This window comes from Gymnodraco acuticeps, unplaced genomic scaffold (genome assembly GCF_902827175.1).
Source record: "Gymnodraco acuticeps unplaced genomic scaffold, fGymAcu1.1, whole genome shotgun sequence".
NCBI classification, from domain to species: Eukaryota; Metazoa; Chordata; class Actinopteri; order Perciformes; family Bathydraconidae; genus Gymnodraco; species Gymnodraco acuticeps.
In genome coordinates, this window is record NW_022990646.1 from 1,659,528 (window position 1) to 1,684,134 (window position 24,607).

The window sequence follows — 24,607 nt, forward strand, 5'->3', positions numbered from 1 at the left end:
TAAGCACGAGCAATTTGTCTAAACATTTAGCAAAAGTGCACCGCATGCAGACGGAGGAATGTACCGGGTTCGACCGTCTTTCTAGCAGCTCTGTAGCCCCATCCACGAGTAACGTTTCCACGTCAGGTGTTATGTATGCTAGCAGCAACACACGGAGTTAACTACATGATACAAACATGGGTTAATGATTGGAGGTAACTGAGTTATTTAGTTTGTTAAAATTTCAGCTATTCTGTGTACAGTCTGTCATCAGATTATTTAATACGATTTGTTAAAGGCTCAGGGCAATCTCGATGACAAAGGTCAATGTCCCCCCCCCCTGTGAGCCAGCCGCGAGCATGGTCGCCGCGTCTTTATTACGTCATCACAACAACACGTTAGGTTACCAACGTAAGCCTGTTCTGACATTCGGTGATATTTTTCGGCCCTTTCGGCCGAAAGCCGAAAGGGCCTTTTTAACCATTTTCGGCCGATAATTTTCGGTGGCCGAATATTCGGTGCATCCCTAATTGAGACAGCCCAGAATATCAACCGGAGAGGCTGGAGGTTGGGGTCCAAAAAAGATGACCTTTGCTCTCGTTGAGGTTGAGAATGTTTTTGCTCATCCAGGATTTTATCTCTGTTAAGCAGTCCATCAACTGCTGTAGTGAGTGTTTTGTGAGTGTGAGACATTTGCTTTGAGAGGCAGATAGATCTGTTCATCGTCGGCGTAGCAGTGGAAGGGAATATTGTGTTTTTTGAGAATTGAACCTAGGGGCAGTATGTACAGTAAAAAGAGGATGGGGCCCAGAATAGAGCCTTGGGGAACCCCACAGGTAAGAGGGGCTTTAGCAGAGGAGAAGGCACCTAGCTGCACTGAGAAGCTACGGTCTGTCAGGTAGGACCTGAACCATGCAAGGGCGGAGCCTGTGATGCCAGCGGACTGTTCAAGCCGTGACAACAGGATGCTATGGTCCACAGTGTCAAAGGCAGCTGTCAGGTCTAACAGCACCAGGACAGCTGGGCTACCTGAGTCGGCGGCTAGGAGCAGATCATTAAAAACTCTTAAAAGGGCTGTTTCAGTACTGTGCATGGGTTTAAAGCCAGACTGAAACTTTTCATGGATTCCATCCGTGGTTAAGAAAGACTGCAGCTGGGCGTAGACTACTCGCTCCAGGGCTTTAGATAAAAAAGGTAGTGAAACATGGTTTTGGTTAAATATGTGTATAATTTTGACATAGCTTATGTTACATGCGTAAGTTAAGATATATGTAACGTAACAACGTAAGTAAGTGAATAAGTTGGACATGAACAGCAGTTTCAAACTAAAATACTAAGAATTGTTTTTGTTCCAATTCAAAAAGGAATTTGACACTATCAGCTTGTAAACAATCACGAAAAGTTTTCTGCTGCCTCAGGCTACATGCTTGATTATTTTTCAAAAAATCTCTGACTTTTGGCAGCCAGTAAGATGGAGGGAACCGCACCATGAATCATTAATGGTTTTCCACAGGGGACAGTTGTCACATTTAATATGTAAGTGAATAAAAACGTGAAACCCATACAAAAAAAGTTCTCCCTAACACTGTGGGCGGTCTATCATTTTAGAAACTCAAAATGATGGTCTTACAACAGTATTGCAGACCAAAGCTCCATAAATCCGTTACACTTTTGTAAGGGACATTGCAAGAAGTCTGTTCTTTTAATTTAATGTCAAGCAAACGACTCTAATAATTAGTAATTGTTCAAGCTTTTCATTTTCTGCTCAGACAGTACACAGTTTCAGTTAAATGCCGAGTTGTTAGCGAGTTTTCTGACATTACATTTTGAGATAGTTGTATCCAGTCAGTTCAGTTCAGTTTCTTGACGTGTACATAGCAGAGTGGGGGTCACATGAGCTGAAATAAGAAGATCAGTCAGTGGTAGTTAATCTTTTCAGGGCTGAGGCAGACTCTAGTGAGACAAATACTTCAAGGCATTTAGGGAAACTTATCAGGGAAATGACTCCCACTTTTATTAGTATTTAAAGGAGCTGAAGGAAATAGACTTGTTTTAATAAAGCTATTTTAAGTTTGGCATTTACTTGAGCTTCCTTCATAGTTAACTGACATATATTTCAAATCAAAAATAGTATAGATCTGTTTGCCATGTATACTTCAAACAGAAGTCAAGCAAACTAATACATTGACTTTCATTATGTGATATACACAATGCTTAAATAACCCCATGAATCATTTTGCCTTTCAGATCATTAACTTTTCCTTTTAACTACCCAATATTTATAGCCTGTAGCAAATGTGTTTTCTGTTACGCTTAAACTAACCCTCCTCTGCCAAAAAAACACATTTTGACATGACACAAGTTGCCTGCCTTTAACAGGCTCACACCGTGTGAAGATAAAGGGTAATTTTTTGTGGTTGCGTAGCTTTTGAAGACCGATGTTTCTGGGTCGATATGTATATTTATATATATATTTATTCTGTCATGATGCATTTAAGGGAGTTTCAATTGGTATTTGCATGCTTTTCTGTCTGTCATCATCGAGTTTGAAAATAATAATTCTGTCGTATTTATGTTGACGGGATTGAATCCACGGCATTGATTTTGTACCCCTAGCATGTGGATGCCGCAGTCTTTTTCACTCTTTTTTAAAAACCAGCTGCTTCCACTGCTCGTATATAAAATATGAGTTGGTTAAAATGAACATGTTGTTGATAAAAAGGCATACAGAAGGTGGAGGAAAACACAGGAGTTTTGTTATCCTTTGGCTTGAAACAAACTCTTTTACAAACACAAACACACCAAATACAAAACCACGTGAACACACAAACGCTGTATGCACACACGATCTTGCACATAAACACACATACATTTTCGTAGCAGCCTGTATCACCTAAGGCGGTCAGCGATGAGTTTCATCATGTTTGTCCAGCAGCGTTTTCTTCCATTAGACCTGATGTCCAAACTATAATGGACCTGTAGAAGGCTACATTAAGACACAGTGGTTTATGTACACAGGCTTGACAGGGGCAAAATGTCCCTCTTACCTATAATAGTATGCCTAACTAGATGTTTTATATGTTTCCTTCTCTCTGTTAGCCATTCTATCTACATTTCGTCCTATTTTTTGTATCCCTCTCTGACATTTTCCGTGTCTTTGTGTGCAGATTTTTGTCGGAGAGGTGTCCATGTATGTGATGAAATCAACGAGGGAAGCTCTCCTGGCCCAGGAGAAAACCATTGTGACAGGAGACTGTTGTTACCTCAACCCCCTTGTACGTCGCATCGTACGCTTCGTAGGTAAGTTTTCATGCCAATAATGTCAAACTGCCCTAAGCTCCTTCATGCGGATCAAGGTATTAGCCACTACAGGTTGAGAAATAACTCACGCACACATGAAGGTTATGCATGCGTGCCTTTCATACGTACACATGGGCACCAAAGTACAACCTTTTTTAAAGTTTGTATCTTTTAGCACACACAAAAAGCTAAATAGAGGTTGTTGGTGATGGTATAACAGTTTTTAACAGTCTGGAGAATTTGGATAACTTCCCTTGATTGTTCATCAAAACTATGACAGAATATGTTTTACCAACCTTTTTTCACCATGAATAAGAAACCATGAGGCACTAACAGGCCTCTGGGTGCTCAATCCCTGTGTGTCCTTGGCTGAGTCCTCTGTCCTGGCATTTGTACTACTGAAACACATAAAGTCAGTGGGTGTGGGAGTGTTCAGATGGTTGCTTATTATGTTGTGTTATTATGTTAGGCAGTTGTGTTTTTTGGAGCTACCCAAAAACATAATTATTCAAAAGCAGGACTGTATGCTCTTCAGTGATCACATCCACATTCATATCGCAGTGACACTAAGATGCTTTGTCTTCAGCCTCGTTTCTTCTGTTGTTTCAAGTCAATGCAAGCTCAGTTTATGATGTTATTAGCACAGTAAACAATACATCTATAACATCATGATTTCCAATGTGGCTTTCACAGTCATTCAGTAAGCTCTTAACCAGGAAGCAACATGCTGTATATCACAGCTAAGCTGACAGAATGTGGCTTCCGTCAATCACCTGCGAGGGGAGCTCCAACGCAAAAATAGCTAGAAATGTTAAGAGTAACCCTGATGAATCACAGCTTGAAGATTTTGGTATTTAAGATCAGTCTGTTGCATGATGTTCTGATGTTTGAAACACCTCCAGCATCATGTAAAAAAGAATAATTTATGCTGAAAAAGAAAAAGAGGGAAAGGAAAACGGGGAATGTAAGCAGTGGACCGACACATGGGTTCTTCAAGCAATCACAAAACTACGAATAACATGATATACAACGGGATCGGAAATGTTTCTGTTGTTTCACAAACTGGTCGATGCACAGTGAAGGACGAAATGAGAGAGTTCACAAGATGAGGTTAACAAGGTCAGCCAGGGGTGAGGGTATGGCAGCTTCTTCCACCACTGTCTAGCGTAATATGGTCCCTTTAACTAGGAATCCAAAATTAATTAAAAAAAATTAAGGCCAATTAATCACATCACCAAGTTTGACCCCAAATTCCTCCTAGTACACACAGCGTAATCTTACCTTAAATGATGATATGGTTCGAGATCATACAGTTATAGTGTGTTTCCCATTAGATATAGGCAATGAGCTTGGCTTATATGATCCCTGGGCTGCATTCAGCATTTATAAGCTGCAAAACACATACGCCTTGTTCTTGTGAACAATTTTACATTACAGAGACTTAATACCGATGTACATCCATTTTAAAGGATGAATATTGGTTTGTTTATATTCCTCTAGAGTTTACGCTGGTACACCATCCATCTGTCATCCATTATTTGTTACTGCTTATCCTTAGAGGCTCGCGGATAGCTAGAGACGACCCCATCTGACTTGGAACACCCTGGACAGTTTGCCAGTCAATCACAACCTGACAACCAGACAGCCATTCACGCTCACATTCACACCAATAGGCAATTTAGACTCCAATTAACGTCGCCTGCATGTCTTTGGGCTAGAGGAGGAACCCTGAGGATGCAGAGCGAAAACCAAAGCTCACACTCTTGGGGAAAACATCTGTTGTTTAATTGAAACTGGTTAGCACTGCCAAGGAGATTATATTTAAGGTTTGTTTAACAGTAATCAGAAGGATAGCATACAAGCAACTGACCCAATCTTCTTGGTAAAATGGTGGCGCATTGGCCAAGGGGGAACCTATTCGTTTTTTATGGAGTGAATCCGATATAGAGGAGCAAATACACATTGCAAGATTGATGATGTTGGCGTCCAGGTGCCCTTCCAATTTTGCTGAATTGGATCCTCATTGGTGGAACGCACCATCTGCTTTGATTTAAACCCGATCTCAGGATAAACTTGCTGGTTGAGGCTTTTGAGTTTAAAGACAGCAAACTGGCCTGATTTCTTCAGTGAAGGGAGCCAATTGGGATCTAGTCCAGCTGTGATGCATGTACTGTAGATTCTTTTTCAAACTACATCCCCCTCTGAAACATCTTTATCAAACACGTTGCATCATATAGTGGCGATATATGGGGCTGCTTTACACCTCATGTAAGAGTTGTAACTTTCACACCTGTATCACTTTTCTAAAAGAGCTCACATCCAGCTCAGACTTTGAATCTTAATTTTGACAGCCCCACAGCTCGTGTTGCACTGGGCAAACTGACAGACTTGTTGCTATCTGTTCCAGTAATTGAGGTCGGCAGTTGGACTTTCCTGGCGCAATCATATCCGTATTGTTCATTTTTAAATAATATCCCTTCAATTTATAAAACACTCATCAGACATTCATTAGGCAATTCGCGTGATTTATACCGCCGTCTGCTCCCGGACAATCTCTCAAATTTGGAGGATCACTGGGGCTTTTCTCCCTTTCCCTCCCATCTCCTCTCCTCTCACCCTAATTCCCCCTCTCCGTTTCCCTTAACGATGCCCTTCACACAATCGTGTCCCTGTACCCCTCACTAGCACCCTCAGCCCTCTAACCCCCCCTCCCCCCCCACTGGATGAGAATACAAAGCAGAGTAATTTCATGGCTAAGCAGGCCAGATAATCAGCAGTCATATTTCACAGCAAAAGGAATGCAGACGCAGACATTGGTTAGGGTTGGTGGGCTGAAAGTGTCAGTGCAATCATTCATATAAGAGGCAATTTTTTTTTCTGTGCGTTTATGGTTCTTTCCCTGCTTATTGTCCACTCTTTTTTTCCTTTCCCTATTAACTTTGAACCAAGATTTCATGATGAATGCAAAATCGATACAATTTGCATTTTAAGTTCCACCGTTTTTCTTGGAATAATTTTAACATTAGATATTCTGGGGTTTAACTCTGCCTAATGACAGTTGGGAGCTTAAGTGCCAGCGCTGGGAGCCACATGGTCACAGGCCAATTTAACCCCGGATATAAGGTGATAGCACCAAAGCTTTTAAAGTTTTTCCCGTGATGTCTTAATGTCCTTAATGGTTTTAATGGGCTACTGTATAATTCCTCATTGTGTTTCTTTGTGCCCCAGGTGTGTTCGCATTCGGTCTGTTTGCCACGGACATCTTCGTCAACGCGGGCCAGGTGGTGACGGGAGGTCTCTCGCCCTACTTCCTGTCCGTCTGCAAGCCCAACTACACCGGCACAGAGTGTCGTTTTAATCACCAGTTCATCATCAACGGCAACATCTGCACCGGGAACCCCGTTGTTGTGGAAAGCGCTCGCCGGTCGTTCCCATCCAAGGACGCTTCGCTGAGTGTTTACTCTGCTGTTTACCTGACGGTGAGACAAAGGGCACAGTAGACACTTTAATGAAGTTTAACATGTACCATCGTATATTGTGTACCATATGCTAAGGTGTCGTCTTCTCACCATATTCCTTCCATTTTTCAGAAGAACTCACATGTTTTCTTACATTTGTATATTGCTTTGACACAAGTAGATAAAATACATAAAAGACCATTTGACTTTAATTACGTTTTAAGTTGAGAACAGTTTTCTTTTAGAGCAGGGGTTTTCAAAGTGTGTGAAGGTGAGCCTCCCCTCAGAGAACATAAGAACAGCCGCGCCGCCCCTCCCAAATATTATTGCTATTATTATTATTATTGTTGTTGTTGCTATAATGCAGGGGCATTCAATTGCATTTCAAAGCGGTCCAGTAAGAGAAAAGGTCATTAAATGCTATTTTTTCGCTGTCTACCTTTCTCTTTTTTGAGCACGCCATTTGAAATTACTCCGAATGTTTCTTTCTTCTTGTCTCGTCTCGGTGTGTGTGTTTGAATCTATCGTGCTGACTCACTGACTGCACCGATTTGATTGGCTGAGTAGCGTCACCTCCTTAAAACATTAAACAACAACTTTTTAAAACCTTTTTATCTTTATGTTTTAAACGTTTTTTTTTAACATTTTCAACATCGTGGATAAATCCTTATATGCTTCCGGCAACACATTGAACATCAACTGTGCCTCCTTATTACACTGACTCACCCCTACTTTAGTGGGGAACAATGAGTCTGCGTCTTTGATGCGTACAGGCGGATGATGCGGGGATGCAATGTAGACAGAAATAAATGCAGATCATCCTCTGGCTGCAGCCTTGACCGGTACTTGCTTCTGATCCAAGTACGTATTATTACAATTAAAATAAAGGGCGGTGACTGCCGGCCGTCAGCGAACCGAGTCAGCCGTCAACGGCCCGCTGACGACCGGCCGTTCTGTGATTCTCCAGAACACACAGATGGCCAGTCCGCCCCTGCCAGCAATAGTATGAAGCTGCAGCGTCGGAGGCTGCACTCTCAGGACCGCACTCCCACGGCCCTAGTTGTTTTGCGTATTGTGTTGTGTACTTACCATAGGCTGTATATATAAAGTAACATATTATATCTTATATTATTAATATATAAATAATTCTGATAAAATGTTATTCCAGCGTCAATAAATGAGTGTTAATCCCAGTGTGTTTAGTGTACAACATCACATGTCATTTCACCTTCAATTCACGGTTTTCAAAACGTTAGCCACATGCTAATGCTAACCGGAAATGAAGAATCTTCAGAATAAAAGTGTTAAGTTAATAGTTAGTGTGAACTTCCGGGTTTTTCAGAATAAAACTGCTTTAAATTAAAACCCTGTATTTAATTTCAATTACGTCATATCAACATTGAAACATTGAGGTTTGGGAGGGAGGAAGGAAGATTAGGATTAGGTAAAAAGGTAGGGAGTGGTTAGGGTTAGGATGGGGGGAAGGGAAGGGTTAGATTGCGCACTGCATTGAGGGGCTTCAGCATGGATGTATAATAAGAACTGGATACAGCGTGGGAGGCGGGGCCTCATTAATTCCTATGAGAGCTGCTCATTAGCGCATGATGATAAAATGGCCCACCTTTTGAGAGAGTGAAACGTCACAGATTACCCAGCATGCCTGAGAAGTACCCGTATGTGCACTCATAGAGCATGCGCAACTTTAACCAAAATGCTCGTTCACATCAAGCACGTCAATTTGCGTACACGTAACAGCACCATGCGTTCATGACAGCATGGTAATGGTTGTTGTTATCATGGATTTGATATGAATGAGGCGGCAGTTAGCAGCTAGCTAGTAATGATGCTAATGTACACATCAATCGTTATGTACTTATATTACGCTGTAACAGGATCTAGTGATATCCAACAGAGCTTCATTTAGCATGAAATTATTATTGCACTGTATATATATATATTTATATACAGTGCAATAAGCTTCTTAGTGCAATACGAAGCTACAGGGACGTTAATAATGTCGGTAATATTAACTTTATTTAATACAACATTTACGGTACAAGATTTAATCATACAGCCCATGTATGATAATGAATTACAGCAAACATGTGCAATATATCCATTATTACAGCTCCGTGGGATGGCAGTAAGACGATATGGATCCGTTCTTATTGTGCATCCGTGGGTAAAGATAAACGCAACTCACATTGGTTTCTCATACAGCATCTCTGTAAACTACGTGTATTCACTGAATTTCACTCTCTGCCTTTAACGGCTCGTTGTAGCTCCAATAGCTCCAGCCCCACCCTAACTGGGAGCACAGTGTGCTCTGATTGGTCGGGACATGAACGTGCCGGGCGGCGCGGTCCCGTGGGTTAGATGCGCGTTCATAATGCAGAGGGAAATAACTCTCAGAATAACGTTATTAGCTAATTTGTACAACTTGAGGAACGAATGTTTTTAATAAGGGCTATACAAGTGTTCATACTGGGTAGTTTATTTAGTTTAAAACAAATTATCCAACGAGTTACAGACCACTCTTTCCCCATGTAAGTCAATGGGAAAAAGTGTTTCCGGGCCTGGCAACCAAACGGAAGTGTAGTACCGCCGTTTGGCCAGCACGAATATTTTCAACTGAGTCCGGCGCACTTCCTGGGGGCTTGGGCTTCAGGCGTTCATGTGAACGTGCTCCATCACGTGCCGCCGTGACGTGCTCTGTCGGACCTGTGTTTGCGGTTCTACAAGTGCAGTCCTGTAACTGCTGTCTCCGACGCTGCAGCTTCATGCTACTCCCTGCCAGGACCGGTCCATGAAAATCCTAGCTTGAAATAATCGTGGTCATACTTCCTCCGTTTTCTGCCAGACGCTGTCTCCTCTCTCACTTTAGGTAACTTCCCAAAAAATCGATCCATGTTGCCGCTCGCATAAAGTTAGCTGAAGTTAACTAGCTAGATTTCACTGTTTCTCATATTTTTTTCTCACGCTGCGCCTCCCCTGAAGCTCTCTGACCCCCCCGGGGAGGCGCGCCTCACACTTTGAAAACCACTGCTTTAGAGGATAATAAGGTTAACTTTGCAAATTAAGAGCTATTCAAATGATTAACTAAATGTTGTATCTTTTAATATGCTGTTTCAAGGCTGATTCTAAGTATATTGAGTAAATATAAAGTAAAGTTAAAATCAAATTAGGATTTTAATAGGACATACATGTAATTTAAAGGTAGGGTATGTAAGTTTGAGAAACCGGCTCGAGATCGCTAGAATTAGAAAATACACGACCGGAGAAAATCTGCCACTTCCTTACAGAGCCCCTCCTCCAACACACAGATGGTTACAGGCAGGTAGGCCATCCAGTTATTTTAGCCGGGCCGGCTAAAATTATCGGTCGTGCTTTTTACAGTATGACGGCTTCCACAGATGACATTTTTTTATGGATTTTTTGTCAAAGCACTTAAGATATTCATTGCTATCGGGATGTTAAGAGCATTCCATGGAATATAACAAAAAGTTTATCTCGAGCCAGTTTCTCAAACTTACCTACCCCACCTTTAAGTATACAATACAAAAACAAAGGTTTTCCTCAGCACCAATGTTTTTTTTTTGGTTTGCAGTTGTTGTTCTAGTAATTTCAATTAATCCCACTTAATAGTGTAAACACTTTTTTCTTCTTCAAAACAGGAGCACAGTTAATTAAAAATCAATGTCAAGTGTACTTGTTGCCCCACAGTTAGTCATTCGGGACAGAATGTAATTATTTAACATCTAGGTGTGAACACATTTCGGAACAGTAAACACAACATCCAAACAATCGGAACTAAATACAACGTTTTGAACAGGACTGATTAAAGTTTTATACATTACTTTGCATAAACTAGATTGGTATAATAATATATTTTATTTCTATAGCGCTTTTCTTGAACCCAAAGACGCTTATCAACATGTGGTACATAGCATCCATGTTTGATGAACGAATAGGAAAGGAGGAACGTCTTATTGTACAAGGGTGGAGGAATGGTTTATAAAACCTTCAGGCATTTTTTGAAAATTGGCTTATTTTTTTATAAGTTTGTGTTTAAAATAGGAGTGACACAGGGGCTCAGCTGCTGAAAATGAAATGCGAAAGCAGAAGTGCAGATTTGATCAGGGAAGCAAGAGGAATGCAAGGACAGGTTGTAGATTAAAACAAGATTTGAACTCCACGATCTGGCGTGGGAGGAGGTTAAAATTCAAGAAGTGAGAACATGTAGGAATACTAAGTGTCTGTTTTTAAATGCTGAAAGTCTTCTCACACCTCTCACTCTCAGTTAGAAGGTTCCTCTGTTATTCCTTGTAAAAAACCCTTTTTGTTTTGAAGAGGTATTTCACTCACATGACGTAAGGTTTTGACATCTTTTCCAAACAGTTTTGCTTTGCAATGGAGGCGTTGTGCTCTCATGAAATAGTAAAATATTTGATTATATTCCTGTGGGAATAACTCCAGGTGCTCAACAGGAGATTGTCTCTGATACAGAAGCTCTAGTTAAACCTTTGGGCATAATATAGAATTTTGTTTTGTTTTTCAAAGTCTGATTAAATCTGCCCTCTGTCTATTTTCCAGATGTACATCACCAGCACCATCAAGACCAAGTCCAGCCGGTTGGCCAAGCCTGTGCTCTGTCTGGGCACGCTCTGTTCGGCCTTCCTCACCGGCCTCAACCGAGTCTCAGAGTACCGGAACCACTGTTCGGACGTGGTGGCCGGATTTATACTGGGATCAGCCGTCGCTCTGTTTCTGGTGAGGACGATGGAAGAGAGAGAAAGGTTTGGGGAGAGGGGATTAAAGGAGAAGGAGAGTGACTTTGATTATTATGAGCTCTAATCTGGTCATCATTTATTTTCAAATTATAATTTTCAGCTCCTTTTTGGAACTGTCCCAAACAAGTAATTAAATTATAAATTCAGGGTTGCAGTCCTAGTCAGTCTGAATGCAAATTAATGTCCTTAAAAACAAAGCATTTTGTTGTATTATTATAAATAATAATAATTGTTGATATTTAGTGACATTTTTAAGTGTTTGCAGATACCAGATAGTGTATGTGTCAATGGAGTTCTGTGTATAATGAGTTCCTGAACACTTATATGGTAAAGACATTTAAGAGAGAAGTGTGTGAACAGGTGATAGAAAGAGTTAAGATAAGAAACAGGATGAAGGGCGCTTTATACCAAGCTTGAAGGAGGTTCAGTTGCAGGTGAGTAAGGATAGAGGGAAAAGGGTAGGGATTCACTGGTTGATTTGGGGGAAGGAAGAGAAGAAAGAAAGTCAGAAAAAAGCTGAGGTGGCACCTGGATTTCTGCTGGGATCAACGAGGAAGGGTATTTAAAGGCAGAGTGAGAAGAAAGTTGAGGTAAACACTAGATTGAAATAGTGGGTGTGTTCACGATGTGGGGAAACAGTGATCTGTCCTATTGAAACCATTACCATAACAAGTTATATATTGTTCTTCCTGGTTTTGAGGGCTTTTGGCTTTCAATAAAGACTACAATAATTTTGAAACCCGGAAGTACAGGAAACACTGAAGTCAATACGCTATCCTCTGGAGACCCTTAATGTCGGTACCATATTTGAATGCAATCAATATTTGTAGGTATTTCAGTGTGGAGAAAAAATGGTTAGCCAAGAAACTGAGAGACCAACATTGCCACCGATAGAGTCATATCTATGGATGAAAATTCAATGAGCATGTCATATACAACATCCTTCGGCTTTCCTATGTGATATGCAAGAACTACTGGCTTACTTAGCACCTTGAGCAAGAAGACAATGATTTGCATATGTCTTGTTAGACCTGCTTGTACATCGCTGTATCTTTTTGAACATTTTGCCAATGCTTACGGTTGGGGTTAGGGTTAGGATTAGCCCCTAACCCTCTGGAGAGAGAGAAAGGTTAGGGTTAGGATTAGCCCCTAACCCTAACCTGTTTTTGCAAATTACCTTTGTAGTGAAAAAGGATTGGTGAACCAAATGTGTGGTAGAATAAGGGTTAGGAATAATCAAAGTAGTGAGTATTCAAGACAGATCTACGGGATGGCTAGGAGGGGTTGAAATCCTGTGGGGGTTTTCAAGGGTGAGCGTTACAATGAAAAATGAAAACCATACTAATGTTGTGTTGTCGCCTTCAAAGGCAGCTAAGAGCCAGCAATGTACCTTGGTTCATCATGAAGCAGCTAGTCCTTGGACCTTGAAGAGGAGGAGCCATAGGGCTCTGCTATTTAATGAAGGATATTCTCTTTTAATGATTCATCCATAAAAATTGACATACATTGAGTTAGTTGTCTCCAGGGAATGACGAACACGAGATAGTCAACCGTCACCTCAGCAGTTTTGAACCTGTTCATTTCCAGCTTATAATCAAATGAAGAGGCCCGCCTTTTGACTTCACACTGACCCCAATGGTTCTGATGAAGCTCATCAAGGTCTTGTCATCTGAACACTGAGGCGCTATGACGGACTGCCATCTTGAGGAAAATGTATTGGTACAAAGAGAGAAGAAAGCAGGTATAGCTCAAATCCTTGTGGTTCAGTGCTGACAGTGAGGAGATCTAAATGGACTCTTCAAACAGCAGCTGCCTTTGGTGTTACAAGAACATTGTCCTGCAAGGAGATTGAGGGATCAGTGTTAAGCTACTGCTTCTGGAGCTTCAGAATAATGTTGGAAACAGAGGTGTCCACTTGATCCAAGACAACTCATGGGCGTATGCTGACTGCCTGCCAGGTCTGCTAGAAGCAAAGCTCTTTGGAATTTGAAATGTTTTACAAACTAAACCCTTAAATTCAAGCCATTAAAAGGTATGTAAAATTGCTGTATATTTGATGTAAGATCCTAGAATGAGTGTCCACCATGCGTATCTGAAAACCAGAAACATAGGTAATGAATTAGATCCATCCGGACCTAGTTTCCTTGGTATAATTAGATCCTTTGGTAAGAGATTTTTCCAACATTTCCACAACAACAGAAACCATATGACATTTTGCTCACAAGAGACAAAAGATGGCAGCTTGGCCCAGATTGTCTTAGCATGGATGGCAGAGTACAACAATGGATAGAAAGCAGTCGTCCTTGGTCTTCAGGGATGCGTTTCAGTCGAGTAAAAACAAGACAGGGGAAACCAACATGTTGGGCATTTGAAGAGAAGATTGGTTGTAGCTTAAAAGGTTTTGTTCAAGGGAAGATGAAAACAGTTTTGTGGAAACAACAGGTAGTCAGTTGCTTAGATTCCCTGTGGCAGACATTTAGGAAAGAATCAATGTTTTTTTTTTGATGGAACAGTAATGCTTGAGTATCTCCTTAGATTCTTGCCCAGCTGTTGTGATTCATTTCTTTTGTCTGGGTTCAGTAGAGAAGCACTGTCCATGAACTGCGACGAACAAAGTCAGCTTCAGCATCCTTTAGCGCTGAATCCCCCCGCTACATTTTCTCCTTTGCCACGGCCCGAGGGCATGGTTGGCCTGGGGAGAGGGGGATTCCCCCTCAGGTTGCTTTCTTTGATTAAACAGTCCATGGAGGAGTACAGAAATATAGTAACCTTGGTGATGTCTGTACTGGTAGAAGAACCTGATATAGAACTCTCAAGTAACTGTAATTTATAAGAATTCTATGACACATGAATGAAGAAACAAGGCAGTTCACTGTGCCTGCTGGGCGTAATGCCATGCCACAAAGGCGAACAACCCAGAGCGTCACTATCAAAGGATGGCTGCATTTTGTAGAGCTGGCAGGCCCTTCTGATTAAAGGTAATCAAGGTGATATTAGTTAATTTCTTAATGCTACGAGACATTGCCTTTTAACAATGGTATGACTCTCATGTCTAATTCAGATGTCTCATGGCAACACTGTATTATCTGTTGAATTACACAATTTTGTCTGATAACAGGAAGTACAAATGTTAATTAGGGGCCCGGTGTATATACACACACTTGTATTTCCTTATAGAGGCTGGTAAGAATGTTGGACAGCATGCAGTTTAAGAAATGCTAGCAGCAGGTACGGCAATGTCAGACCACCTCTTTTGTCTTGACTGATATGTCCATGCATGCTAGAAAATTTGTGTACAGACATTCATGTTCCTAATTCAATGAAGCCGACGGACCTTAGTGATCGCCTGAATTTTCCTCTCACGCCACCAGCAAGTTATGTTTCTGGGTTTGAATGGAATGGACATCAACGATTTATTTGACCAAACTAGCCTGGGTACACATTATGCTTTTACCTTGAGTTATTTGAGATGAAATGTATTGAATCATTGACAAAGTTCTCACTTACCAAACTCCCTCATTTAAAACCTGTGTTTTTGTGAGCTTACCTTGCTATTCACGTTGAACTGTCTTTATACCTTACAGGGTATATGTGTTGTGAACAACTTCAAAGGCGTCCACAGTGCAGCGGCTAAACAGAAAACTGAAGACTACCGTGGCCTGCCTCTGATGACTTTCCCCCGTGTAGAGAGCCCTCTGGAGACTCTCAGCGCACAGGTACCTTAAAACACTTAACCTGGATTTCCGAGAAACTTTATCACCATGATGCACATTATCTTTCCCAATTAATTGGCAAAGCTCCCTCGAGACTTAAGCTTAAAACAAAACAAAAAACTGGAAATTAGTCAACTGTAATTTGCCATTCTCTAATTTGTTGTAATGTACTTTCAATCGGCTAAAGAAGGGTTTTTAGTCACCATGTGTTTTTTCTTTCTTTCTATCTTTCTGTCTTTTTTCTTTCTTTCCTTCTTTCTTACTTTCTTTCCATACAAAGCAGTGACACATTTTCAGAAGAAAATACAAGCATGACATTTTGCACTACACCCCTGCCTCCATTCCAAATGCACAGAAAGACACACAGAGCACTCCTGATACTGTTGGACAATGATTTCCCTCTTTCTCCTTATTTCCTCACCTTTTCCTTCTCCTTTCCTCTTCCTTCTCATCTCTGTCAATCCCTATTCTTTTTCTCCATTCCTCCATTCTTCCACGTCCGTTTTTAGAACCACTCAGCATCGATGACGGAGGTCACATGACTAAGGGGGCAGCACCGGGTCACGTTTGCGTCTCCACAGCACTTCCAGACACAATGATGAGGACGCATGCCACGTGGCTCCGAATGCTTAATAAAAAAACACTGCTGATATATCTGTTTAAATCACCTGAGGGACTAAATGCACCATGTTTCTAATGGTTCTTATTAAGTTGGGCTATGCTCAATTCTACCTGCCAAGGCACATCCATTGCATCAAAAATATCACAAAGCAAACTTAAGCACAGATTTTTGTTCCAGATATTGAAACTATTTGAAACATCAGACGTTTTTTTCCCTCCAAGGTGTGCTGTTTGTAGTTAGAGGACGGTGTTTTGTACATTTTGTATGAGCGAGTGCTGTAGCCTATCCTGACGGTGTTAAACCTGCGCACTTCCTGTTGGCTAACTCACTCTGTCTTACATCACATCCTGTCAGGTAACTTGCCTCGTCGATCGCCACATCTATTCCCCCTCAGTCTGAAAAAATGTGCTATGGAAAAAAATATTGATGTTGTTGTTCTGTGATGTTTGTCATTTGTACAGGAAAAAAAGACAGAATCCTTCTTTTTATTATCTCTCTCTGTACATTAACTGACCGTGTCAGGTCATATTTTGTAAAGATTTTTGTTAATCTGTATGATTATTATGATCCATTTGGACCTGTTTGCCTGCTGTGTAAACCTGGATATGTTTTGGTATCAGTTTAGGTGTTATGGGGAGCGTTACCTCTCCCTGTTGGAGGAAGCGACAAGGAAGAGTCAGCGACATCCTTAGAGTCAGTAAATGGGGTTTGGCACTTGAAGTGTCATGCCATCAGCCACAATGATATATGATTGGTTGAAATTCTCATTATGAGTGTGTTTCACCCCAATTTCCTGATTCACTGTGATGTTGATAAGATTTTCTTTCTATGAAGAGGTCCAGTGGGGCTAGCCTGTGCCAGATCTAACTGAAGACGTCTCTGGTATGACTGTATGAATAACTTTAAACTCAAATCCCAGTGAAATACATCCTTGTAAAATACATGAAAAAAGGAAATGAGAAAGAAGTGCTCTTTGGAGTAAATCAGAGTGATTTACTCGAGGCCCGGCTAGCCCTTTTAATGGAAACCAGGCTAATGACTCCTGCTTCACTTTTCCTCCTCGAGGCACCCCCCCCAACCCACCAGTGGATTGTGATGCAATGTTGTGACTCCATTTCCCATTGGAAGATACGCCCAGCATGACGAGAGAAGTCAAGATGTTTTATTCATGATTTCAATTATGCTCATTATCATTGTGATTATCAACGTCTTTTTACTTTCAAAACAAAAAAAGCGTTTCATTTGAAATGCAACATATATTTTTTTTTCTTGGTTTGTCCACAAATTAAATAGTCAGTAGCAACAATGTGTTCTCTTGTGTCTTTATTCATTTTGTGTGCTGGAAGGAAAGTGGTAACTTTGTTTATCCTATAAAACATTGTGGGCGAGGACACGGCTGATAGTGGGTTATAAACAACAGCTTCAGTCCTCTCCAATTTTAATTTCAAACTGAAATACAAAATGAATATGGCAGAGAGCAGGACTCCATCCTGTTTGCCCAGTTTTACCAAGTTACCTTGCCTACAAAATGGAAAACATGTCTGCCCTTGTGTTTGTTTGAATATGTATTAGATACTTATTTTCTTTACCTCCATTGTGTGTGCCCTGAGTTGTGTGTGCAGACAGCCCAACCATAATTATTCTGCTGAATACAAATCCAACCTAACCTCAAACCATGTGTCATCTACATCAACAGCCTAAAGGCGTGTTAACATTAACATACTATCACATTTTGTTGAACAAAATTGCCTTGAATCTGTAAGAAGTTTCTGGTTTTCGTAGTAATATTGTACTATACATGTACTTAGGGATGACACACACATGATACACAGGGTTCAGGGTCAATTGCTCAACGGTTGACGGTCGTGGGTTAATTCAGTTGAATTGGAGTAAAGCCATCAATGGTTTCAATAGAAGTGAATGGGAGTAACGTCGACAATTGTTTTGATAGAATGAATGGTACACAGAGGGAATATTTGCAGGATGGTACATTTATAGGGTGCAGTTGGAAGTACGCAGTTGAGCGATAGATGTTTCCTAAGGGCTTGGTTCAGTGGAAAAAATACCACTGTGCAAAATTCACTTTTTCATGTCTTTTATACACGTATCCCCTCTGTGTAAAGAGATTCTGAAAGTTTTAGGAAAAAAGATTCACACACTTTTTGTCCTGATCCATTTATGTAAACATGTCTGAAAATGAGCTAATCAGATTTTGGCCACTTTATGTCATAACGATTTTTTTTGGCTTGTGTAACCATTAGCCAATAACCAACCAAGGTAAGCCCCCCCCCCCCACACCTTATCACCTGAATCTCCTCCTAGAGCACCATTGTGTTCTTTTTAACCAAATCTCTCTCAGAGGGGCGTGGGGAGTGGCTCCTTATTTTCATCTCAAGTAACAGACAGAGAATCAGCACTTTTGAAACAGGGCTGAAACAGAGGGGATTATGGGATGCTACAATGATCTGTTTGGTATTTGGAACCAAACACTTCAGAGACCTATAATATATTGATGAAAAAGAGTATAATAGAAGACCTTTAAATGTTCTTCAAATATGTACTCAAGCATGATGCGATGAGTTCGTGATAATGAAAGTTTCTGAGAGGACCAACAAACCTTCAGGGTTGTCTTTGAACAAAAAAACAAACTGACATTTATTTTGTGTACTAACAAATGCTAATGCGTGTAATGTGAACATAATGCCTGATTACCTTATTGCCTCTGAGAACAAATGAGAAGAAATGGATTAGCAAACATATGTTCAGGCGGGACCCCAAAAAGTCAATATGACCCATTTTTCTGTTGTGTGCTGAGTTGTATTCAATGAGGTAGGCATTTCCTCTCCATACAACCCTACTGTCCAACCACACATGCTAGAATGAGCATAGACACGCTAAAACCGTGATCTTATTTTCTGTTGATTCATCCTGTTACTCGTGCTGTGATGTTTATGTCACCGCCAAGCAAGGCAAACACACAAACCCAAAGAGAGCTGACGGCTCAGCCAGTGCACTTGCTCTTTTGCACTGTCAGGTATTCATTTCAGCTGTGACAGCCTGCGCTTACCCTGCAGACACACTGGCTGAACAGATAGGGATTTTGTGTGTGTTTGCTTGTGTTTGTGTGTGTTTGGCAGAATTTGACCATGCCGTGTGTTTATAAAATGTCATCCTTGGCTCTTCTGAGTACGCTTTCCTGCCCAAATGGCTGTCCCCTAGCAATATGAATGAAGAATAGTGCATCAACCAAATATCATGTCAATGCAGGAAAAAATACACTCTCACTGGGTTTTTTTGTAGCTTCAGGGTGTTTTAAAAAAATATAATGGGATCTATTTAAATCGGAAGGAATTAGTTACTGCAGTTGAATCTCAATGACTAACTTTAAAAATGTAATATATTCCAATAAGAAAAATCCGTAATGCACTGTTTGACTGGTGTACCCTGGATGTAATGAGCTGAACACTATTTACCTCTGCGTGAAAGCACATCCCTCAAATCAGTAAAAAAAAGAATATAATTTTCTTTTGAAATCAGGTTTTAAGAGAACTGAACGGAGAAGATTCTAAACAGTTCCAAGGTTATGGAAGCAAAAATAAGTCGTAACTAAAGTATGCACAAGGCTAAAAGCCTCACTATCCTCCTACACTCTGCTTTCTTTTATCTTTTTTAAGTTGTATTTTTACACGTAATCACATAAGAAAAAGAAAATGCTTCAATTCAATTAAGTGCAAAGAAGAGAGGTATGTTTTTTTAATAATTGGACACATCCAAACTCAAAGACGCAAGAAAATTCACAGTGAGACTGTTTCATCGTGTTCGGTTATGAGTGATCATCATATTCAAATAAAATGTCAGAGTTTGACCAGTGGTCCATGTTTATGTTACTTTCACTAATCAACATTGTGATTGCACCAAAAACAAAACAGTAGTTCTGGTGGTTCGAATGGTAGAGATTGCGAGAGCACCGGTATGATTTCAAGATGGTGGGTAAAAATGTCCTGTTTTTGGATCCCTGATTGAAAAGACTCTTGGATTTATTACAACAGATTGTAATACTTTTTCCGATCCTGTGTTTATAACACTGAAACCTTTGAAGACAAAAACCATCTAGACCACAAATCAAAATCTGACAAGTTAAATGATGACTCACAGGTGCAGCTTTCTTTTAAAAACCAGAAGTGCATCGGTGAAGTGCAGGACAACATACATAGTGATCCACAAAACAAGATGCCATCCAGATGTTCTTGATGAATAAAGACGTTTCTTTCTGAATTTTGATTCCTTGTTCTTTCATCATAGCAAATGCCCCAACGACCTTCAAAAAGTGGCACGAGAAATAAATGACCTAAGCTGCATTGTCATAAGCAAGATTCATTAGGTCATCAATCAAATCAACCGATACATCAATCACCAGCAATTGAATATATTTTCTTTCCTCCTCAAAAGGTACAAGGTTTCAGCGCAAGGCCATACAGACTTAACTGTATCGGTTCAACTTCAGGTCATTCACACTCTCAATAAGTCTCAGCATAAGACTCAGGCGAATTAGCCCATTAAGCTTAAATACCGGTCTTCATATCTGTGATCAAGCTTATCGTCATTGCAAGCAGATCTCTTACCCTTGAAGAGACAAGGCTTAGAGGAAAGGGATGAGAAGGACGAAGTGGAGGGCATTAGGAATGGAAGTCAAAGGAAAAAAATTAAGGGATCAGTGAGGTGTAAAAAAAAAAAAATGGGGAATGCAAGGGTAATGAAGAGGAAACTTTGGACAGCTTTTCAGTAACAGCAACACGCTAGTGAGGACAGATTTGGTTCAGGGTCCCTGGTTCACCTTTGTCCAATGGCTGTGGTATTAGTGAATCACACATTCCAGAAGTCAGGAAATGTTCCACTGGAGTGACAGAGCAGGATCCCTGGGGAACGTTTCAGTTGGGCAATCAGGGGAACTCCGGAGGAGGATTCAACTTCCAGAAGGTTAAGGCTCCATCTCCAAAACTCATGAAAGGATCCTTTTCCATAACCTTTTAGGAAACTTGTCCCATGTCTCATCACATTTGTCTAGGCAGAACAAAGGAGAACATTTTCAGAACTCGGGTAGTGTGTTTGTGTGTTGGTTAGTCTGCTCGTGGGGCTGGGTATACTGAGCAAACTGGTTAGACTGGTGAGTAGTGGGCTGACTGTGTGCAGTCTGGTTTGCTTGCTGGTTATCTGATTGGTAGTGTTCTAGCTCTCGCTTCCTTCTCATTGCTGTCTGCAGCTGCTGCTTGATAACAAGGATTTGACCCTCAAGTTCTGACAGCTCCTGGACCAGCGGCTTCCTGCCCACGGTCGTCCCCTGCCCGGAGCCACCCTGCCCTGGCCCAAGTCCTTGGCCCAACCCCCGCCCCAGCAGGTCAGAGCGACCGTTAGTGTTGGTCACTATGGGTAGGTGCTTCTCCAGTAGGGGGAACGTATGTGGATGAGACTGAGGGGATGGCGGTGGTGGTCCAGGGAGCTCCTGGGAGGTTGGGCGCTCCAGGTCATTCTGCATCTCTTGAGGAAGGACCCTACGCCTGTTGCAGTGGGACGACTCTGAAGGATTCCAACATGCTGACTGGTTGTTTCCCTCATTGCACCTGGAGATAGGACAGATACATAAAGAAATATCAGGTGATGTTAACATTTTACTCAAAGCAGTACTGTAGCCTCATAGAGCAGCTAGCGTTTGCCTCTTAGACTTGTTTTAAAAGTCCATGCTTTTCTGGCAAATATTGTCTGAATAGGTTAAATGATTGATTCTCCTCTTATTATAATATATGATAGTAGATTTTGTGGTCCAATCATTTGATTGACCCCATAATGACATTAAGCTGCACATATTCATTTATTGCGCTCAGACTAGCTTGCCCTAATGATCACATCACCAATATTTTGGCCAGAAAATATATTTTGTCTAGCTCAACTATAATGGCTTCCAATAAACATTGTGAAACTGATGATTGTAATGCTGCAGCTTGAGCAGTCATGCATGAACTGAAGCCTGTATTAAGTCTTAATAATGTCACATATAAGGCAAATAAGCATTAATGAATAGCAATGATGAATATCCCCCCAAAACATGCTGGTTTTCAAGATCAAATAAGTAGACCTTGAATGACAAGCCTTACTGGACGAATGAATGTCCAATTAATATCCTCCTGGACTCACACTGACCCCGGCCGACCTCTCCCATCCATCCTGGAGGTCTACCCTCATCTTTAACCCTAATGAGCACCAGCAGGAGCACCGTGAGTTGGAGGAGTGAGGTGTCAGTCACAATATCAATAATATAATAATGTTGTATTCCCGCTTGCAAATTCCCTCAAACTGTCATGTTTTCTCTTCGTGCTCATGCAAGGTAGGAATGGACCAACAGAGTGATCCATCATTTTCCATTTAACAGCCCTTGCCTAGCCGTCTTTTCAACTCAATCACCCTGCATAACTAGGTTTTATTTACAAAGAAAGTGTATGTGTAAAATAAAATAGAGCTTCAAAGCTACACAAACTTAAAAAAAACAGCCTGACATTGTCGTCCTTGGTCACACCAATACCTTTGATTGCACTGACCATAAGAAACTCCTTTCACATCGAGTCACTTTGAACTTTTGCCCAAAGCTTCTATTTTGTGTCTTCTACACAGCATCAGAACTTGATAGGAAGAAAGCAGAAATAAAGTGACATCTGCAATACATGATTGGATGTAACAGAAGGCTGGTGTTGAGTTTAGTGAAAATACCAGAGTGTCCTTGCTTCTCAAAACCATGGAAATGTTTTTCCTGGAGGCAGCCTCAGTCTTTATCCAGATACTTGATTCCAAATATATAGTTATAATTGAAATATGTATCTGTTGGTTAGCACATTAAGTCTAGCATAGTTAGACCTACCGTATCTCAGTAGCTCTAGAGAAAACCCAATTTTATATTCAGACACAGTGTTACGTGCCAGGCAGGCTGTACTGGTGTGGTTTTCCTTCCCTCCTGTGTTTCTCTCTTCTCCCTGTCTTCTGCACAGCTAATCAGCAGCTGATTGGTATCTGCCTGTGCACCTGAGTCTGATGGCTGATTGGATCCTCTCCCCCTCAGCTGGCCTATCAGCAGCCAGGGCCGACCATAAAGGAGGCACCCAGGAAGTCTTCTCGCTCTCTCACTCTGGGCCTGTTGCTGATGAAGGAGCCTGCAGTGTTTAGCCACTAATTCACTTTGTATTGTCAGACCTTTTTGAAAGTGTGTGTGTTGAGAGGTGCAGGAGTTAGGTAAGTCTGGGGTACCCTGTACATTTCTCACCACGTAGCTAACAAATGTTTAGACACACTAGGTTAGCAGATTGTTGCCACCCCTGTATATTGTTTTGTCAAAGTCTTTGTAGTTTAGTTAGTGAGGGTTTTTGTATGAGTTTTGGTTTCAAAGGATAGATGTAGAGATAGGCCTGGTTTTGTTATGCTTGTTTCTTTTGTTTGGCGCAATCCTTTGACTCCTCCTCCTCCTCCTCCTCCTCACCAACTAAGGTTTCAGTTACATGTCTGTTCGGTTCTGGGTTTACAAAATAAACCTTTTGTAAACTGTTACGCTGACTCCCTCATTAATTATTGGTTGTATGTTATTGTCTCCAGGTCCCCTAGACCTTAGTGGGGACGTAACACACAGTCAGACTTAAACATAATGAACTGTATGGTATTTTCTAGTGCTTTATTAAAAATAACGTTATGGGGTGTTTTGGCTGGTAAGTGGTGAGTAAGTTTAACATCCTGAGTTCTCATTCAAACGTTGCTTTTTGAGAAGAATGGTAGATTACTATTGGGTTTAAATGGTACACTAGTTGTACAATATGAACAGAAACATTTTAAAGCCTCTGGATCTCCCAAACTATTACATAAAGCAACACAAATATTTTTTCCTGCAGTCAAGGTAGTTCTGACTTTTTTTTTTTATATCCATTGAAGCAGATCTGAAGGTGAGAAATAACCTTGATTTCATTTGAGAGACGTAGAAAAAGAGACTCCCCTCACCTCTCTGAATCAAAGGAGCTTTCCATAGCGATAAAAAAGCGACAAGAAGAATCTAATGAGATACTCACTGACATCAAAAGACACCTGAATGATGAGGCGTCAGAGAAGAGGAACATGAAAATAACCTTATCTTAAAAATGATGTTTGCAACTTTTGACAAGAAGGCACCTGTGCTTACATCACGGCTGCAATGAAAGAGAGAATCCTTTTGCAATGAGGTAAAACGTATCAAATTGCTTTAGCCTAGAGTCTCAAGATAATCACCCCAATTTCAGATTCTTAAGAAGCATTACGTGAGGGTGTATGAACTTGATGGCATGAAATAAAACAGCAGGTCCCTTGTTGGCGTTCAAACGTCTAGACAGAAACAGTTGTTTTTTCAGTTAGCTTTTGTGCTATTGGGTCTCAATGAGAGTGGACACATCAGACTTTAAGATAACTGCTTGGAAGTCACCTTTAGAGACACTCCGTCATGCTTTTATCTTTAAATACCTCCTCTCGACCTCTTATACCTTTTAAATGGCTTGTTTTTACTTCTATTGATTGATAAGCTTTTTTCTTTTTATCATTCATATTGAAAGCATTTTGTCGCTGTTCTCAAAACGTGACGCAAATATAGATAATTCTTATTCACCCAGCCTCTGAGTTGATTTATTTAGCATTTAGGAGTCCTTGCCTCACTCTCATATGGAATAGGAGCTTGTTCGACTTTCATTA

The 24,607-nt window shown here is 40.9% G+C and overlaps 2 protein-coding genes across 4 annotated transcripts in view; one reads left to right on the plus strand and one right to left on the minus strand.

Moving 5' to 3' along the window:
- The window catches only part of plppr1 (phospholipid phosphatase related 1), a 56,064-nt gene extending 38,880 nt beyond the window's left edge, over window positions 1-17,184 (plus strand). Inside the window, exons 4-8 of one of the 3 annotated variants that reach the window (XM_034229316.1) lie at window positions 3,147-3,279; window positions 6,508-6,758; window positions 11,331-11,507; window positions 15,112-15,243; window positions 15,521-17,184. In XM_034229316.1, the coding sequence (XP_034085207.1) occupies window positions 3,147-3,279; window positions 6,508-6,758; window positions 11,331-11,507; window positions 15,112-15,243; window positions 15,521-15,526 (699 nt within the window). In that variant the 3' untranslated portion in view covers window positions 15,527-17,184. The remainder of the gene's footprint in view (window positions 1-3,146; window positions 3,280-6,507; window positions 6,759-11,330; window positions 11,508-15,111; window positions 15,244-15,520) is intronic. The other 2 variants (XM_034229317.1, XM_034229315.1) reach the window with 2 other exon arrangements.
- Window positions 17,185-19,600: 2,416 nt separating this feature from the next.
- The window catches only part of grin3a (glutamate receptor, ionotropic, N-methyl-D-aspartate 3A), a 48,111-nt gene continuing 43,104 nt past the window's right edge, over window positions 19,601-24,607 (minus strand). Inside the window, exon 10 of the mRNA XM_034229296.1 lies at window positions 19,601-21,480. Coding sequence (XP_034085187.1) covers window positions 20,949-21,480 — 532 coding nt within the window. The 3' untranslated portion in view covers window positions 19,601-20,948. The remainder of the gene's footprint in view (window positions 21,481-24,607) is intronic.